This window comes from Prionailurus bengalensis, chromosome A2 (genome assembly GCF_016509475.1).
Source record: "Prionailurus bengalensis isolate Pbe53 chromosome A2, Fcat_Pben_1.1_paternal_pri, whole genome shotgun sequence".
Lineage (NCBI taxonomy): Eukaryota > Metazoa > Chordata > Mammalia > Carnivora > Felidae > Prionailurus > Prionailurus bengalensis.
The window spans coordinates 9,570,303-9,589,220 of NC_057348.1; the positions used below are offsets into that span (position 1 = coordinate 9,570,303).

At 51.3% G+C, this 18,918-nt stretch overlaps 1 protein-coding gene across 14 annotated transcripts in view; it reads right to left on the reverse strand.

The window, feature by feature from the left end:
- Window positions 1-18,918, reverse strand: part of CACNA1A (calcium voltage-gated channel subunit alpha1 A) — a 213,245-nt gene that overhangs the window by 170,171 nt on the left and 24,156 nt on the right. For 13 of the 14 annotated variants that reach the window (XM_043586739.1, XM_043586749.1, XM_043586748.1 and 10 more), the window contains exons 2-3: window positions 5,393-5,498; window positions 2,322-2,461 (exon numbers count right to left, since the gene is read on the reverse strand). In XM_043586739.1, the coding sequence (XP_043442674.1) occupies window positions 2,322-2,461; window positions 5,393-5,498 (246 nt within the window). Of the gene's footprint in view, window positions 1-2,321; window positions 2,462-5,392; window positions 5,499-5,701; window positions 5,823-18,918 lie in introns of those variants that run through there. The other variant, XM_043586750.1, reaches the window with a different exon arrangement.

Sequence of the window (18,918 nt, forward strand, 5' to 3'; positions counted from 1 at the left end):
CGCGTCAGGCTCTGGGCTGATGGCTCAGAGCCTGGAGCCTGTTTCCGATTCTGTGTCTCCCTCTCTCTCTGCCCCTCCCCTGTTCATGCTCTGTCTCTCTCTCCCCCCAAAAAATAAATAAATGTTGAATATCTGAATATTCAACAACAACAACAACAAAGTCAGCTATTAGGATGGTGCACAGATGAAATTCCTAGTAAGCTATGAAAAAGGTGCCCCACGCCGTAACATCTCCCTGGACCCTGTCAAAGTCCCAAGCCACGGGACCGTGGGCACGGCCAACAGAGGCCCCTCAGTGAGCACTCAGGCCCACCAGGGCTAGCCCAGGTCCTCCTAACAGACCACTCACATCCGAACGCCTCTACTGAAACAGCCCAATATTACAAGGCTCCTTTTGGGAAAAGCAACATAGCTCGGAAACAACAAATGTGCTCAAAACCTGAATTGCAGGAGCCCAGCCATCGCAGCATGGGAGCTGAGACCCGTGACATCTGCCAGGAGAGATGGGATCTGGAACAGCAGCAGAGCCCAGAGGAGGAATATTATCTTAGAAGAGAACCATGACCCCACAGATGAGAGCGATGACCCCACAGAGGAGAGGGGTGACCCCACCGAGAAGGGGGGTGACCCCACAGAGGAGAGGGGTGACCCCACCGAGAAGGGGGGTGACCCCACAGAGGAGAGGGGTGACCCCACAGAGAAGATGGGTGACCCCACGGAGGAGAGTGATGACCCCACAGAGAAGAAGGGTGACCCCACAGAGGAGAGGGGTGACCCCATAGAGGAGAGGGGTGACCCCACAGAGGAGAGGGGTGACCCCATAGGAGAGGGGTGACCCCACAGAGGAGAAGGGTGACCCCACAGAGGAGGGGTGACCCCACCGAGAAGGGGGTGACCCCACAGAGGAGAGGGGTAACCCCACAGAGGGGTGACCCCACAGAGAAGAGGGGTGACCCCACAGAGGAGAGGGGTGACTCCACAGAGGAGAGGGGTGACCCCACAGAGAAGGGGGGTGGCCCCACAGAGGAGGATGATGACCCCACAGAGGAGAAGGGTGACCCCACAGAGGACAGCGGTGACCCCACAGAGGACAGTGGTGACCCCACAGAGGACAGCAGTGACCCCACAGAGGACAGCGGTGAATAGGGGTCTTGGAGGACAAGAGCCAGTCTCAGCTTGGAGGAGAGGACCGGGTGGGCCGACGGGCCAGAAATTCGCATGAAACAGCATTGCCTACGCTGGCATCTAATACAAGGCTCTTGGGTCCACGACACTGACTGGCTCCCCACCAAATCAGTCTCCCTTTCCTCCTAAGCGCAGTCTGATGTTTCCCAGCTTCCCCTGCAGTCATGTGTGTCCCGCGAATAAATTCTAGCCGAAAGAATACGAAAGGAAGAGGCAGGTGCCGGGCCCGTAAAACCTCCCGAGTACCCCTGTCCCTGCTTGTTTCTCGTCTGTGCCGTGACGCAGAGAAGCACAGAGTCCTTGGAAGATGTGGGCCAACAATGAGGAGCCTCAGCGTGGCCAGGGCCTGGGTTCCCTCAATCCCTGCTTGGAGGACAGAGCCCTGCCGACAGGGACCAACCACTTGGGGCCTTCAGTGAGAAATAAACGTCCGCCGTGTGGAAGACATTACCCAGTGTTTTGTTTTTTTTTTTCTGTTGCTGTCGTAACAGGTCGTGTCGCCTCACAGACGGTCCCTGGAGGAAAGCGTATACACAGTCGCCTTTCAACCACGGTGCGCTATACGCAGGTCTGAAAACCCTTCGGAGGCACTCACTGTACCTTACCTAGACTGGTTTTCTCCACAGTTGTACCACAAACCGTTGCCCCCAGAAGTCCTCCACAGACATTTACCGGCTGGAAATAAAGACCGCCTCGGAAGAAAGGCGCCGCTAAGTGAGCCAGAAGGACCACGTGCGCGCAACTGCTAAAAACTCGAGTTCTGGTTCAAATTCCAGCTCCGCTAGCTAGGTGATCTTTGGCCAGTTCATATCTGCGCTTCGGCTCTCCCTGTGGTCACAGGGGAGTATTAAGATTTCCTGATTCATTGGGTCGTCGAGAAGATTGAATGAGAACGCACGTAAAGCTCTTTGGAAGCTGTCAGCTCCCCCTAAGCCCTAATTCTAACCGTGGCCGAAAGCATCTGCTGTCGCGGGCAGCCAGGCTCCAGAGGTGGATGTGAGAAGGCTCTAGACGCATATCGAAGAAGAACACGGGGACTCAGCCCTTCCTGAGCCCGGCCTGACACGCCAACCGTGATGGGTCCCAAGTCTTCTTAGTTCGAGATAATTCTAAGAGGCACAGCATCCGGCACTTACCCTGTTAGCACCACCACGAAGTCCATCACATTCCAACCATTCCTTAAGTAAGAGCCTTTATGGAAGGCAAACCCGAGGGCGATGATTTTAATGCCGGCCTCGAAACAAAAAATTCCAATGAAGTATGGTTCTGTGTCATCCTGGAAGGGAGAGAAGGTCAAGGTCAAGGTCTTTGGCTGGGCAGAGGGTGGGCTGATCAGGGACCCCGCCCACCCGGAGACCTCTACCCGTTTTCCCGCACCTCTCCTACCCCACCTCTGCACTCACTGTCCCCCAATGCATCCTGCTTGGAGTTGTCTTGCCTGAAGGCTCTTGCAAGGGAAGCCGAAGGATGGAGAAGGCACCCTCCTTCTGTCCCTTCGGCCAGCCTCACCTATCACTTGGCCAAACAGAATTGCTTGCTTGGACCTGTGTTGACGGCCACTGGTCACATGTGTTTATTTTTTTTGTATTATTTTTTTTTAATGTTTATTTATTTTTGAGAAAGACAGGGACAGAGTGCGAGGTTGGGGGGGGGGGGACGGTGGGAGGAGGAACAGAGAGAGAGGGAGACACAGAATCTGAAGGAGGCTCCAGGCTCTGAGCTGTCCGCACAGAGCCCGACGCAGGGCTCGAACTCACGAACCACGAGATCACGGCCTGAGCCAAAGTCGGACGCTTAACCGACTCAACCGCCCAGGCCTCCCTAACTTTTAATTAATTTAAATGAAATCACAAGACATTCAGCGTCTCAGCCACACTAGCCACGTTCTGGTGACTGCTATACTGGACAGTGCAGACCCAGAACACGTCCATCAGTGCAGAAAATTCTACAGGAAAGGACCGGTTTGGAATGTTTGTCACACGCATCACTCAACACCTTTAAGGTTGGACCCTGTACACCAACCTCACCCCCAAATCTGACATTCGTGATGGTTCTCAGCTGGTATGCACCAGCACAGCTGTTCAGGTTGTGAAAATATTGGAATAATACTTCTGCATTTGCTGGCAAATGGCCAGTGCCCTGGCCACCAGCCCCTCACTAAACCTCCTGCCAGTTCTGGCTTCCTGCTGATAGTCTATAACCTTTGAAATTAAGCTATAATCTCGGCTCCATCAGAGCCTCTACACAGATGTTTTCCAATTTGTTACGAAGTTTCTCAAGCTCCAATCACTTGAATTTTGCCTTCACGATTCTTTCCATATCTCCTTGCCAGGCTACTATTTGCTTCCTATTTTTCCAGTTGACTCTTTTGGCTTAGCTTCATCTTAAGCAAAACCAAGGGGCGCCTGGGGGGCGCAGTCGGTTAAGCGTCCGACTTCAGCCAGGTCACGATCTCGTGGTCCGTGAGTTCAAGCTCTCGTGGTCCGTGAGTTCGAGCCCCGCATCAGGCTCTGGGCTGATGGCTCGGAGCCTGGAGCCTGTTTCCGATTCTGTGTCTCCCTCTCTCTCTGCCCCTCCCCCGTTCATGCTCTGTCTCTCTCTGTCCCAAAAATAAATAAATAAATAAATAAAAAACGTTGAAAAAAAAAATTAAGCAAAACCAAAAAAAAAAAAAAAAAAAAAGTCCTGAAATCATAGGTTTGCCGGGTTAGTGATATTTTTTAGAATACACATGATAATTCATACCTATTAAAATTTAGATGTCTTGAGACCCATCCATACTTTGTGGATTAGGAATGAGTGGATTCTTACATCCCCCTACCTACCCTTGAGTCATTACGGTGGTTCTGAAAAGGTGGCAGAAAGGAAAGAAGTCTCTTTCACTGCACTGTGACAATGCGAGGAGAGGAACCAGCGGGCTTGGAGATGGGTAAGGAGATCGAGAAGGATCTTGGTGCTAGTTTACAGCTCCGCAGAGTTACCAAATGAGTAACTTTTTTTTTTTTTTTTAACCCCCAGAGCTGGCATCCATGCTAGGAAGCACAGAGGACAGAAGAACAAAGCCAAATGACATCATATACAAACAACCAGGCTAACATCAGAATGTGGGACGTTCTTAGGGCAACCAGACTAGTTTCTGCAATAAGTCAAGGGTAGGAGGGAAAAAAATAATGGCTTTAGATTAAAAGGCTTAAGCGATGTTACAAAATCGAGTCCCCGCTTGGATCCTGGTTTGAACAAACCAACTGCAAAATGCTATTTCTGAGACGATCGTGAAAATTCGATTCCTGACTGGTCTTAGATGATTCCAAGGAACCACTGTAAATCACGTTGGGTGTAAAAATGTCACTGTGGTAATGTAAGAAAATGCCCATATTTTTAGCAATGCAAGACTTCAATGAATTGACAAGCTGTCTGGGATTTGCCTTAAAATATTTTGGCCAGGAGAGGTGCCTGGGTGGCTCAGTCGATTAAGCGTGCAACTTCAGCTCAGGTCATGATCTCATGGTTTTTGAGTTTGAGCCCCACATGAGGCTCTGTGCTGACGGCTCGGAGCCTGGAGCCTGCTTCGGATTCTGGGTCTCCCTCTCTCTGCCCCTCCCCCACTTGTGCTCTGTCTCTCTCTGTCTCTCAAAAATAAATAAACGTTAAAAAAATAAAATATGTATGTATATATACATATATACACACACACACGTGTATATATATATACGTACGTGTGCGTGTGTGTGTATATATATATATATATATATATATATATATATATATATATTGCCCAGAAAAGACAAAACCGATGAAATAAAAGGGGACAGAGGACACGAATAAGGCAAAATCTTGACAACTGTGGATCTGGGTGATGGGTTCATGGAGGGGTTCATTGCACCGTTCTCTCCATTTCCACATACAGTCGATCTTTTTCACAAGAATTTTGTTTCTCATACGATGTTCCTGTGGCCAGCGTGGACATCCGTCACCCGCTGCCCTCCTGGCTGGCACCAGGTTTTTCAGGTCTGGGGGGTGAGGAGTGAAGGCATCTTGCTCCCCAGATTATCGGTGTTCACGAATTTAGGGGTCCCAGGTGGGAGGCTCATGATCCAGCTCCTGACTCCAAGTCCGAGAGCCCGCTCCGCCCTCTGCTCCCACGGCCACCGCAACTTGCCTCTCAAGCGAAAGAGAGACCCCCTCAAGACAGGGAGACATCACTCACCAGTCGTTCAGACATGGGGGTCTTGTCATCGTCAGGCAGGTGCTGCTCCAGGGCAAGGACAATGCAGTTTGCTATGATGGTGGCTAAAATCATATATTCAAAGGGAGTACGGAGGAATTAAGGAAAATCCTTCCAACTTGTTGAGGTGCACAGCAAAACTCGGCAGAGGGTCAGGGGGGTCCCCATACACCCCCTGCCCCCTCCCTCATTCTCAACACCCCCCCCACACACACACACCAGCACAGAGCATTTGTTACACTCAATACACTCACACTGACGCATCATTATCACCCCAAGTCCAGAGCTCACGTCACGGTTCACTCTCGGCGCCCAGCATTCAGGAGGTCTGGACAAGTATACAATGAGACGTATCCACCGTGAGATGTCCTACGGAGTAGTTTCACTGCTCTAAAAACCCAGCAGGTAAGTTTGTGAGAAAAACGCAGACGTGATTCCTCTACCGCACCTCCAACATCCAACGAACAAATATTAATTCAGCACCCACTGGGTGCCAAGCCCTGTTCTGGGCAGTGGGGGCACACCTTACAGCCAAACAGACAAAAATCTCTGCCCTTGGGGCACCTGAGTGGCTCAGTCAGTTAAGCATCGGATTCTTGACCTCGGCTCAGGTCATGATCTCATGGTTCATGGGATCGAGCCCTGTGTCGGGCTCTGTGCTGACAGCACGGAGCCTGCTTGGGGGTTTCTCTCTCCCTCCCTCTCTGCCACCTCCCCTGCTTGCATTGTCTCTCTCTCTCAAAATAAATAAATACACCCCCCCCAAAAAAATTACAGTACTCAGGTCTGACACCGAAAGCGTGAGTTAACAAAAGAAAATACAGATAAACCAGACTTCATCAAAATTAAAAACTTTTGTGCATCAAAGGGCATTATCAAGAAAGTGAAAAGGCGATGCACAGAATGAGAGAAAATACTTGCAAATCATATCTCTGATAAGGGTCTGGTATCCAGAATATATAAAGAACAATCACAACTCAACAACAAAAAGACAAACAGTCCCATTAAATAATGGGCAAGTGGCCTGAATAGATATTTCTCCAAAGAAGATATTTAAATAGCCAATCAGCACACAAAAAGATACTCAATATCCTCAGCTGTTAGGGAACTGCCAATCTAAACGCAATGAAATACCGCTCCATAGCCACTAGAGGAAAAAAAACAAAACAAAACAAAACAAAACAGAACAGAAATCAGTAAGTGTTGGCAAGGATGTGCGAAACTGGAACTTCTGTGCATTGCTGTTGGGAACGTGGAGTGGTGCAGGCTTTTTAGAGACAACCGTTTGGTGGTTCCTCAAAAAATATACACAGAATTACCGTACGATCCAGCGATACATATCCTGGGGACACACCCCGGGGGATGGCAAACAGGGCAGCGATACTCTCAAGGGCCAAGAGGTGGCAACGACCCCCACGTCCCTCGGTGGAGGAACGGGCGAACACAACGTGGTCTGTCCCCGCAGCGGGATATTACTCAGAAAATGAAAAATGAACTGGTAATACACGCCAATGGACGGACCTCAAAAACGTAAAATGCGGTGTGAAAGAAGCCGGACAAGAGACCGCGCGGCGTATGATTTTGCGCATGTAAAACGTCCAGAACAGGCAAATCGACGGGAGTCAGGAAGTAGACCGGTGGTTGCCAAGAGCTGGGGGAAGGGGTGGGGGAGTGACCGCTTATTGGTTTGGAACTAGACAGATCGTGTCCAAGAAACACTACGAACGTACTAAATGCCACTGAATTCGTCACTTAAAAATGGTTAATACGGTCATGTGAATTTCACCTCAATACAAAAAAAAAAAAAACAAAACCAATATGGTGGTCAGGGCAGGCCTCTGAGAAGCCGACCTTTCAAGATCTAACAGAGGGAAGGGGTTGTCCACGCGGCTATTTCCGGAGGTACAAACTGTCCGGGCACAAACTCCTTCCTGCATCGCGGGGACGCTCCTCTGGGTTGACGAGGCCGCCAGAGTCCCGCTGGAGCGTCTGTACTTGGGGAGGGTCTGTCCTGCTCTGTTCACATTAAGGCCTGATCTGCTGATCAGGTGGTGAGCCGGCATGTCTCGTCTCCCTCCCCGCCTCATGCCAGACCCACAGAGGCACCCCTGACCAATCTCTGAGAAGGGGGTTACAAGCGGGTCACGTGTAAGGTAACGGACGTCGGTGGGGAAAGCCATAGGGTGTCGGCTACTCTGGAGCAGAGCTCCTCTACCTGCGGTTCACTGCAGGGCGATGAGTAGAGCCCTGGCCTCCACCCACCGGATGCCAGGAGCATCCCCCCCTCTCCAGCTATGACAACCAAAAATGATCTCCAGATAGTGCCAAGTGTCCCCCAGGAACACAGAAACCCACTGTTCTGCAGAAGGATCAAAGAGCAGGTGTTGGTGAGGTTGGTCACATGAAACCGCTGGGCTCCTCCCAGTTTTCTATGTCGGAAGCTTAACTTGCCTCGTTCCCTCTTTGGGCCCCAAAGTTAGGTCTGGCATTTGGGGAGCTCCATAAAACCAAGGGATCTTATAGGCTGGACTCACTTCCCAGGTGGGGAGAAGAAAGTCTGAAACAGACAACCCGAGAGCAAGAGTCTAAGCAAACCAGGAAAACCAGGCCTTCTTTGTCACCAGCCTCGGCCTTTGCCTCCAGCTCACAGCGGCTGAGCTGCGCTCCGTGCACACTCTGAAAAGCAAATCTGACACTCAGGGCAATTTGGGGAGCCAACAAAAGCCGGCCCTGCCGACGAGCGCCTCTGATTGGCTTCCTGCCTCCGAGCTGACAGTCATTAGGAGCACAGAGAACAAAGCTGGGCTGTGTTGCACAAATACTCCATTCTGCCTCACCCTGCAGCCCAGAAAATAAGAGACAATATTTGTATACAGAGAAGCAACGCCAAGCCCTTCCCTGGCCTCCCCTCGCTGAGGCTTCTGAAGCCATGATTTGAATCTGATGATTTCCCTTCCCTTCCCCGCCAACTAGCTCCTTGCCCGCTTCGGCACGGAGCTGCCGGCTCCCTCCTGGCGGGGAGGGGGGGAGGGGGTACGTGGCCTCCTGCCCCTTAACAGCTGGGATGTGACTTCCTTTCCATCAGACTTGAGCTGAGGTTCCAGGAAGAGTCCCAGAAGACTGGCAGCAAGCAGCATCCTTCTGGGCTGCGTTCTCAGGGTTTCAATTGCCCAGTGTCGCCTGGATTTCAGACCCGGGGCCCTCTGGGTATGGTGATGAAGCCTTAGTCAGCATGGGGGAGAAGAGGAGGAGGCTGCCCGCTCCTACCTTATTTCTGTTTCTTATTTCTCATCCAACGTGGCAGTACTGGGTATCAGGTGTTACCTCCTTCCCCCTCCAGGCACACACAGGCCCCGCCAACGTCCACAGACCTGCCCCAGAAGGGACCCCGCGACGCTGACCTTATACCCTCACCGGCTGCCTCCTTCAGGAATGCAAAGTCTTGGGCCCCTCGCTGACCTGCTGAGTCACAAGCTGCATTTTAGCAAGACCTTCGGCGGCGGGGGGGGGGGGTCTGTGTGCACACCAAAGTTTGGGAAATGCTGCCCCAGATCTATTTCAGAGGTGGGGGGGGGAGGTAACTGTGGTTCTGAGTCATCCCCAAAGAGGTGGGGGCTCCTCTTTCTCCTCCACTTCCTGACCCCAGGAGGAGAGTTCGGGAGTCCTGGACCAGCCTTCCGCCCTCACCCAGGCTAGGGGGGCTGGTGAGAAACCCAAGTTCTTGATGACAGAACAGCAGCACTGAAATGGGACAAGCATACAACAAAGAAAACTCCAGCTTAACGGACACGGAAGGACTCACAGCGTTCCCACGGCCCCCATCTCACTCAGAAGAAGAGCCAGTCCTGCCGGTAGCCAGTGAGACCCCGCATGACCTGCCCGCATCACCTCCCCGCTCTCATCTCCTTCCATCTCCCCTTGTTCCGCCAGCTGCAGCCACAGTGGCCCTCCTCCGTGTTCCCCAAACACCAGCCACGTTCCACCGCAGGACCTTTGTACCTGCTGTCCTCTCTCCTGGAATAGGCTTTCCCCACAGACCCAAATGGTTCCCTCCCTCACTTCTTTCAGGTCTTTCCTCAAAGGCTGCATCCCCACTGAGGACTTAACCCCCTTTCCCTGCTCCCCCCCCCCATTTGGCCCCGGTCCCCAGTCAAACATCTGCTCCATTTGCCTTCTTTATCTTGTTCACCGTTTGTCTGCCTTACTAGACTCGATACCAGCAGAGATTTTTGTCTACTTTGCTCACGGCTTGGTTCTCAGCACCTAAGAGAGCACCTGCTTTATAGTAGGTGCTCAATAAACACCTGTATGAGGAAGGAAAGGTGGGTAGGTCCTGGTCTTTGCATCTCTCCCCCCACTTCATTGCATGCCAAGTCTCGATGGGCACGTTAGGCACACAATCAGCTTCTTAAAATATCCACTGATGTGGCTGGCATGCAGACACAAAGATGGGGTTCTGGGCTCTCGGCACGGGAGCAGATGCCTTGCCCCAGGCAGAAGTCAAAGGTAGTCCAGGCAGGGGGAGGTGAGGTTTTCTCAGCCCAACCCCAAGTCGTGCCCGATCCTCCCAATTTAGAAAGCCTGGGTTCTAACTCACAGCTGCGGTGAGCAATGCCTCTGCTCGCTGCGCTGAGCCTTCCTGCTCCCCGATTGGTTCGGGGAGAAAGCACCTGTGTCAGCGGGATCCAGAATAATCAGCCAGCCAGCCGAAGAGGCCAAGGCGGGCGGGGCGGGTAGCTGGGGGGGGGGGGGATGTGGGGAGAGGAGATGAAAGGAGAGAAGCATCCCTGATGGGAAGAAAAGCTGGCTCCTGAAATGGCTTGTGGAAGTCAGGATCGCAAACAGCCCTGCAGGCAAGGGCAGATACGCAAAGCTCCGCCCACAATTTGATCAGGACCCACAGAGGCCCCAGCAAGGGGCTGCGTGTGACACTGAAAATGACCAAGTGATTCTTCCCAGGGAAGAAGGGCTGCGTCTGCGAACAGGAGCTGCTCTTGGGATCCAGAACATCAAGGAAAATCAATCTGCAAAGTGTAAGCCTGGCTGAGGGTTCCAGCCCCTTAGCAAGACCTTGCAGAATGTCTAAGTCGTTCACTCTTCTCTTTGTGAGGCCCCATCCCTATCTCATTCCCAGCCTCCTGTGGTGGTTGTGAAAATCAAATCAGGTTTGTTAACTAGTCAAGACCTTTTCTCTACGAAGGGGTCTGCCTGATGTTCTGAGGAAACGGGTATTTCAGTGAGTCAACCAAGCAGTTGAACTCGTGTGGAGAAGCCAAAGGGACCTTATTTTCGTGTTCGTTCTGTGCTCATCACAATTACCAGGAAAAGAGCGGGGGTATGGGCTTAGGGTGCTCGATGTATGGGCTTAGGACATATTCCTTGCTTCGCTAAACAAATGCCACCATTTAACTCGGCAATATGATAAACTATTATGGGGCCATTAACAGGCACAACAGCCATAATTACAGCTGCTGTTTATCGAGCGCTTCACTGGGCAGACATCGTGCTAAGCATTTTACACTCGTTTCAGTTAATTCCTTGCAACAATTCTACAAGGTGGGTTCTGTTGCAAGCCCCATTTTCCAGATAGGGAGATCAAGGCTCAGGGAGGTTAAATAAATTGCTCAAGATCACACAGGCTATACCGGAAGAGCTAAGGGCTCCCCCCAAGATCCATGCTTGTAAGCTGTGGTCCCCAAAGACCACTCAGCTGCTTACCCTCATTAGAAGGGGGATAGTTTTGTCTTTATTTGAAAACTGGACTTGGGGCACACCTGGGGCCTTAACCATATGGATGAGACCAATGGATTAGACCTCACCTGCGTCCCAACTGCCACCATTTAACGTAGTAACGATCAACTCTTGCATGCTAATCCATGCCCTCAGAAACCCATCCCAAGTGGGTTAGATTAATGAAAATTTTAACCTCCAATAACCCAAAGAGTCTCCAGTTCTCAGACACGGGGTTCAAAGTCTCCAACGCACAGTACCAACCAAAAATCAAGCCTAGGAAAGGGCGTTACACCAGCTGATCAGCTCGAGACTCTAGTGGTAAGGACGCATTAACAAGGGCAACTCTGGGTACTGCCCGGGATGTTTTCAGCACCGCGGCCAGCGACAAGAGGTGACGTTTAATTTCACATCCACCCCCCAGACAGTACCAGCCTGGGGCAAAGCAAGGAAACCCAGCGTCAAGTATTAACACTCTCTGCGACATTTGTAAAGATCTACATTTCACATCTGGGGTAGAGACAGAAAAAAAAAAAAAGATTCATTATGTCACCAGGAAAATCAGATGAAGAGAAAATTAAAAACCCAACACCAAATAGGTGTGATGTGTCATTTTTTTAAGTTTATTTATTTTGAAAGAAGGAGGGGAGGATGGGCAGAGAGAGAGAGAGAGAGAGAGAGAGAGAGAGAGAGAATCCCAAGCAGGCTCTGCACTGCCAGCACACAGCCCAACATGGGGACTGAACTCACAACCGTCATGACAGTATCATGACCTGAGAAATCAAGAGACGGACACCTAACTGAATGAGCCACCCAGGTGCCCCCGTTTTTCTAAATATTATCTAAGGATTCTCAACACGTTGGTTCCAAAACGAGAAGTCTACCCAGGGCAGCTGGATCATGCTTCTGCTCAGAAAACTGGAAATACATGCACGAGAAATCGTAGAGCAGAGTGATTAAAAGGGTTTGGGAGTCAGACGTGGTTTGGAGATTTATCTTCCTTCTCTGAGCCTCAGTTTCCTCATTCATAAAATACAAAATGTAGTGCCTACCTCATAGGGCTGTGTGAGAACAGAATGAGTGGACACGGACAATACACTTAGAACAGGACTTGGCATTGCAGTACGTGCTCAATAAATGTTGAGTGTTTAGTTACAATTTACTCTGGTTCCTGCAATGGAATTTAATATTAAGAAAACATGTTTGCAAAAGCAGAAGATGGGGTGCATCTCATTGTGATCGTGCAATCGATGCTTAAGTTATTATTTTTACCGTAGGGGCACCTGGGTGGCTGAGTCGGTTGAGCGTCCGACTTCGGCTCGGATCATGATCTCACAGCTCGTGAGTTCGAGCCCCGCGTCGGGCTCTGTGCGGACAGCTCGGAGCCTGGAGCCTGCTTCTGATTCTGTGTCTCCCTCTCTCTCTGCCCCTAACCCACTCGCATTCTGTCTCCGTCTCTCTCAAAAATAAATAAACATTAAAAAAAATTTTTTTAATTATTGTTTTTACTACAATTGCAGAGACCAGTATTATAAGCCTTTCCTGGTCCTTTTTACCGATGTAAGGCTCGGTCTCTTCCCTTCACTGGAGGCCATCAACACCTACTCTCATCATGGGATTATACAAAGTGACTTTGTGTGTGTGTCTGGTGTCCTTCATTCAGCGTCATGTTTCTGTGCGTCCCAGCACTTTGTTCCTTTTTACGGCTGAGTAGTATTCCTTTGTAAGGATGCACAGTGCAATTCCTTTATCCATTCACCCACCGATGGCTGTTCCAGTCTCTTGGCTACCCAAAATAAGTAACTTAATACAGACAAAATGCAGATTCACGTTTGCCGGGAGGCGAGGGAAGCAACTGCCTGATGGGAACAGGATTTCCTTTTCAGGGTGGTGATTCGGAACAATGAGAATATACTAAATGCCACTGAACTATTCACTTTAAAATGTTTAATTACGTTACATGATAGAATTTCTCAACAATTTCTTCCATTTGTAAAAAAAATAAAATTAAATTAAAAAAAACAAGAAAAAAACAAAAAAAAAAAGTCTTGCCGGTTTGCTCCTTTTCTTGCTCCTAGATTCTCTGAAGTTCCGCAGTAATGTGTTTACGTGCTCATTCTCTCCTCTGAGCCATGAACTATGAACAGAAACCCCACCCAGACAGCCTCCAAGATCTTTCTTTTTAAATAACAAATGGGTTCAGTTATAAAAGGAATACGTGCTTATGGGTTTTTTTTTTTTTCCATTTTACAATTTATATCGTGTCATTTAAAAAGTGAAGAGCCCGTACCTAAGCCCACTGGCCACAGATAGCCCACCACTAGCAATTTGCTGCTTATTTTTCAGATTTTTCCCTACACGCATTGTTTACACTGCCTGCCGTCTCTTCCTGAGTTACTCTTCCCCTAAATACGGGCAGGATACAAAAACATCTTCCCAGCGAGGTTTCCCTGGGCTCCCAGATCTAAAGTCTCCGCCCGGCCAACATCACCATCCCTCTTCCCTCTTTGTTTCTTGCTATTTTTTAATTTTTTTAGCAACTTATCGCTTCAAACTACACATTTTATTTGTTTGTCTTACTGCCTCGGTCTCTTACTGGAATGTCAGCCCCTTCGGGGGCTTGTTCTCAGCTGGGTCCCGAGCATCTAGGGCCCATCACACACCAAGCACTCGATAAATACTACCGAATGAGTGAAAGCAAACGTACGACATTGCATCTTCCCTTTTATGAAAACGGGATGGTGCTACGCAAGTTCCACCACTCGCCGCGCCCCTCACCACACTGGACGCATTTTTCCCTGTTGGTACATTGTCTCTTCCTCTTTTAAAAGGCCGTGCGGTATTCTTGCGAAGGAACGCCCCATCATTTGATATTCCCCTAAATGCTTCCAGTTTGTCTCTCTGACAAGCAGAGCTGTGATGAATAACCTGACCATGCAATCACATTCCCTGGGAGGTCCCCTGTGTCCAGGGAGGCCTTCTCCTCACGTGTTGTACTGTCGCCCGGGGCAGTGGGCAGTGAAGTCCTGCATTTCCTGGCGTCTCCTCTGTGCATTTCATCTACCCCTTGGCTTAAACGCAAACTTGGAAATTCCCTGTAGGCCATCAACTCCAAGGCCAAGAGGACCACCAGCAGCTTCAAATTAGTCCCCAAGAATGAAAGGGAAATCCAGCCCAGGGAGAGGTCTGCCATGACTGCCCCCAAGGAAACCCAGTGAGGCCACAGAGAAGGGCCCCAAGAAGGGTCGAAAAAGCCAAGACATCTCCATGAAGGTTCCCTCCCCGCCCCCCCCCCCCCCCCCCCCCCCCCCCCCCCCCCCCCCCCCCCCGCCAGTGCCACTGGGCTCAGCAGAAAGTCCAAAGTCCAAGACTTTGCTGAGAGCAAAACAAAAAAAAAACAAAAGCTGAGAGCAAGACTCTGGTGGAGCCGGTTACTTTCTATGACCTTCCATTTCCATTGGAAAGACCACCGTCCACAACGGTCCATTCCTTCTTAATCACTGGAAAACATCCCTACCTCCTCATCAGTAACCGCTGTCAACTCCAGCCACACGTGCCTAGAAGCGACACCAGCCACCTTCAAAATACCTTTGCCCAGCACCCTCTCCTGCCTCCATCTCCTTCCTTGCCAGCCTGGCACAGGTTGGCTGTATATCATTTCCCTTCATTTCCTTCCTTCCTGGAAAGAGCCCACCCCCGGATGAACCACACCAGTTGCCTTTCCCGTGCTTCGGATCAGTGATCTGGGCTGATGATGTTAAACTCACGATCTTAAGTTCGAGAAGTCTAGCATCCTAGGTAGGAGAGAATACCAGGGCATACTGGAGCATACTGCTAGGAATGACCCAATTTAGGGAAATTAATATCCTCCCATCATTAGAAACCCCACCTCTGTCTCCAAATTTCCCTCCGGCCACCAATCCATTTCTCTGCTCCCCTTCATAAAGAAGGAGTTGGCTTCACGCGTTGCTCCCACTTTTCCACCTTGATTTTTCCCCTCCCCTCCCCCCTAGACTGGCTTCTGCCTCCATCACTTAACCGAAACTCTTCCAGTGAGGATCACCAAAGACCTCCAGGCTGCCAAATCCCAGGCCCACCTTTCTGTGCTCGGATTCCCTGGCCACACATTCCTTTTGTGTTTCCTCCTGTCTTCCTCTGCCTCCCCTTCCCATTCCTTTTCTACTCGATCTCGAAGCGTTGGTCTTCTCTGCGGCTCGGCCCTAGCTAACCTCTTCTCTACCCATATCCGCGTTCCAAAGGCCTCATGCATTGGGATATGTTGTGCCATCCACCTATGCCCTTCCCTCTCCCCCCAGTATCTATCCACTCATCACTCTTCTTGGTGTCCTGGGAGAGGCAAGGTTGGCTCTTGGCTCATCTTCCTGCTTTCCAGGTAGGTTTGGTCAATGGGAAGCACCAACAGGAGACCAGAGGGAAGGAGGAGGAGTTCATCCTGTTTCTTCCCTACTACAGCTGGGTCCCGTTGTGCCTTCCCACAGGCACCTCCGACCGCACGGAACTGTGTGTATCCATTTCCGAGGGCTCCCATGACGAATTTCTACACACCGGTGGCTTGAAACAACAGAAGTCTATTATTTCAAAGTTGTAGAGGCCAGAACCCCACAATTAAGCTATCGAGAAGACAGAGCCGCCTCCGACGGCTCTAGGCTAGGATGCTTCCTTGCCTCCTTCAGCTTCGGGGGGCTCTGGGCATTCCCCAGCTTGTGGCCATATCACTCCATCCTCTACTTCTGCCTTCACATGACCTTCTCCTGTGTCTCTCTCCCCCCGCCTCCCCTCCTAGGAAGCCTGGTCATAGAATTTGCTCACCATCACATGCTCAGCACCCCTTCCAGGGCCAGGCACCTAGCAAAACCCCAGTCGATGTTCACTGAACGAGCAAATGAATCCACGTCCACATTTCCCTCTACATCTCCAGGGCAGTTCTTTCTGCACCTTCCAATCTTCTGTCTTTTCTCTTCCAGCTCTCTCGGCTGTTGGGCTGGCAGCCCAAGTCAAACCGACTTTCCAGAAAGTCCCAAGCCCCCGATGCGACTCCTTCACCGGCTCCCCGTGCCCTCCCCCCCCCCCCCCCGCATGTTTGGGTCTGTCTGGCCTCTTCCTCTGAAGCTTCTCCTTGAAGCTTCAGCATTAAAAATAATAATAAACAACCCACACATTCTATGCCTCCAAAAGAAGCTTTTACTTTTGCAAACTCTATTGATTTAATCCTAGAGGCTGCTGGCGGCGGTCCCAGGAGCTTAATCAATACGACAACACCCAGCACGGCCGGAACGTCAGGGAACCTCAGCCAAGACCTTCTGCTCGGGTCTTCACTGACCCTGACTGAAGCTCTCGCAACGAAGGAGAGAGATTTACAGTAGGGCACAGGACATTTGGAATCGCTCCAGGATCCGGCTTAGGTGAGCACAAGGAAATGCCTTCAAGCTTGAGGTGCTTTGGAGCTGTTCGTTAATTTGCCACTACAGCTGAGTCCCAGGGGGCCTAAGCAAGCAAGAAACCAAAGATAACAGAGAAACCCCGCAGGTTCTAGGACCTGAGTATAACCTCCCTGGTGGGATGACCAGGCAAAGGGGAGGTGGGGAACAATAAGACGAAGGGGGGAGAATGAAAACTTGAACGAGTTGAGACAGGACTTCCTTGACCCCGCAGCAGATACTAAGGGATCAGGGAAAGAGAGGGAGAAGGCCACGGAAGAAGGAGGTTGAGGGCGACTGAATCAGTGCCCAGGGTTTTAGAGGCCACTCATCTGCTTGAAGGAGCGGTCCAACAGTGCTTTGCAATACCTTTGGTTTTCCAAGATGCAAAAACAGGGAGAGGAAGGGGACGCCCTACAGGAAGAAAGCAGAGGGGAGTATTTGTTAGCTGGCGTAAACGCACGTGAGTGCACATCACACCCCCGAGAACGCTGTGCTTAGATATTAGCCCCGGCACACCGACGACGAGGTAGTTCGGCCCCAGTATTCTACATCCTGCCGTAGTGACAAACGCCTCCCGAACCTCGGCGGCCGAAAGCACCACAGGGCTCTTTTCTTGCTCGTGCTATGTGCCCGCTGCAGGTGGGATGGGGACTCTGTTCTGCACCCCACCCTCTCCCCAACACCTAGCCTGAGGGAGGCCTGAGTGAGAGCAGGGGCAGGCAGAAGGAACCGTGGTGAAAAGATACGACGGCTCTCAAAGCTTCCGCCCAGAAGCGACACGTGTCGCTTGTCCTCGCATCCCGTTGGCCAAAGCAAGTCGTGTGGCCATGCCCAAGTTCAGGGAGGCGGGGAAAACACACTCTGCCGTGTGCCCACGGGAGAACCAGCCGTGTTAGCTGAGCAAGGGGAAGGATCTCTGCTCAGGGACCCGAAAACGACTTGCCCAAAGTCAAGCAGCTTCAGAGCTGGCAGAGGGGGGATCAGGGGTCAGGACCGTACAGCCCCACGTTCTTTCTTTAAGTGCTACGGCCTCTCGACCGGGGCACGTGACAGAAGCTGAGAATAAAATTTAGGCAACGCTAAGGAGAAGCATCAGCGGAGGCAGGGGGAAGAAGGGGCGAGGAAAAAGAACGCATCGGCTGAGGAAGAGACACAAGGAGCCAGAAAGTTTAGAGACCGTAACACATCACAAACATGGCGAAAGGGGGTGGGGGGGGGGGAGCTTCCCACCACTCTCAGGGAGCTCAACAGCAACAGGGAAGGGAGAGGCCACTCCTATGAGGCCACACAGGGGCACAACCACGAAGGGAACCCAAATGCTTCTTGTTCTTTTCCTGAAAGCCGCCATCTTGGTTCAGGGGGAAGGCCCAGCAGATGCTACTCGGGGCTACAGCAGCCCAGGAAGCCGAGGCCAGGGCTTGCCGGGACTCCCATCGGCCGCACTGTCCCTCCCCGGACATTTTCCTGCCTGGTTCCGGGAAACCTGGACCGGAGTCGGATGGTGTCCCACCACGGGTGGTGCTGGCTTGTTCCTTCTGACCACGCCTTCCCCCCCACCCCCAACCCCTAGGCGGGCTGAACGGGAAGGGTGACAGATTCTGGTGCCACCACGCACCCAGCCAGTACGCGGGAGGGAGCTCCAAGTAGATGGTAAGCCGGTTCCGCCCCAGAGCGAGGCTTCTGGAAAGCACTCACCATTGCTGCCAACGCGCCATGGCCGTCGCAGCTGTGAGCACGTCTCAGGCACCGCCTAAGTGCTGTCTGCACGTCAGTTCCCTGAGCCTTCTTCTCCTATCTGTCCAGAAACCCTACGGGTCAACCTTCAGATTATATCCCGAATTGGTGGTTGCCAGGACCTGGAGGGAGGCGGGGTGGGGAGTGAGTACTTCCTTTTTGGGGAATGAAATGTGAGTCTCAGGAGAGGTGATGGGGGCCCCACGTCGTGAAGTCCCAAAGGCCACTGAATTGTACACCTCAAAGTGGGAACTTTTATGTTACACGTATTTCGCCACAGTAAAAACATTTTTTTGTTTATTTACTTTTTGAGAGAGAGAGAGAGAGAGCTATGTGCATGCAGGGAAGGGGCAGAGAGAGAGAGAGAGAGAGAGAGAGAGAGAGAAATACCAAGCAGGCTCCATACTATCAGCACAGAGGTCAGCTCAGCACCCAATGAGGGGCTTGAACTCATGAACCGTGAGATCATGACCTGGGCCGAAACCAAGAGTCGGATGCTCCATGGGCTGAGCCACCCAAGTGCCCCCACAGTAAAAACATTTAAATTTTTTTTTGCTAGGGTCCAAACACTCTTCATTATGTCCACAGCCAACATTTTGGCCC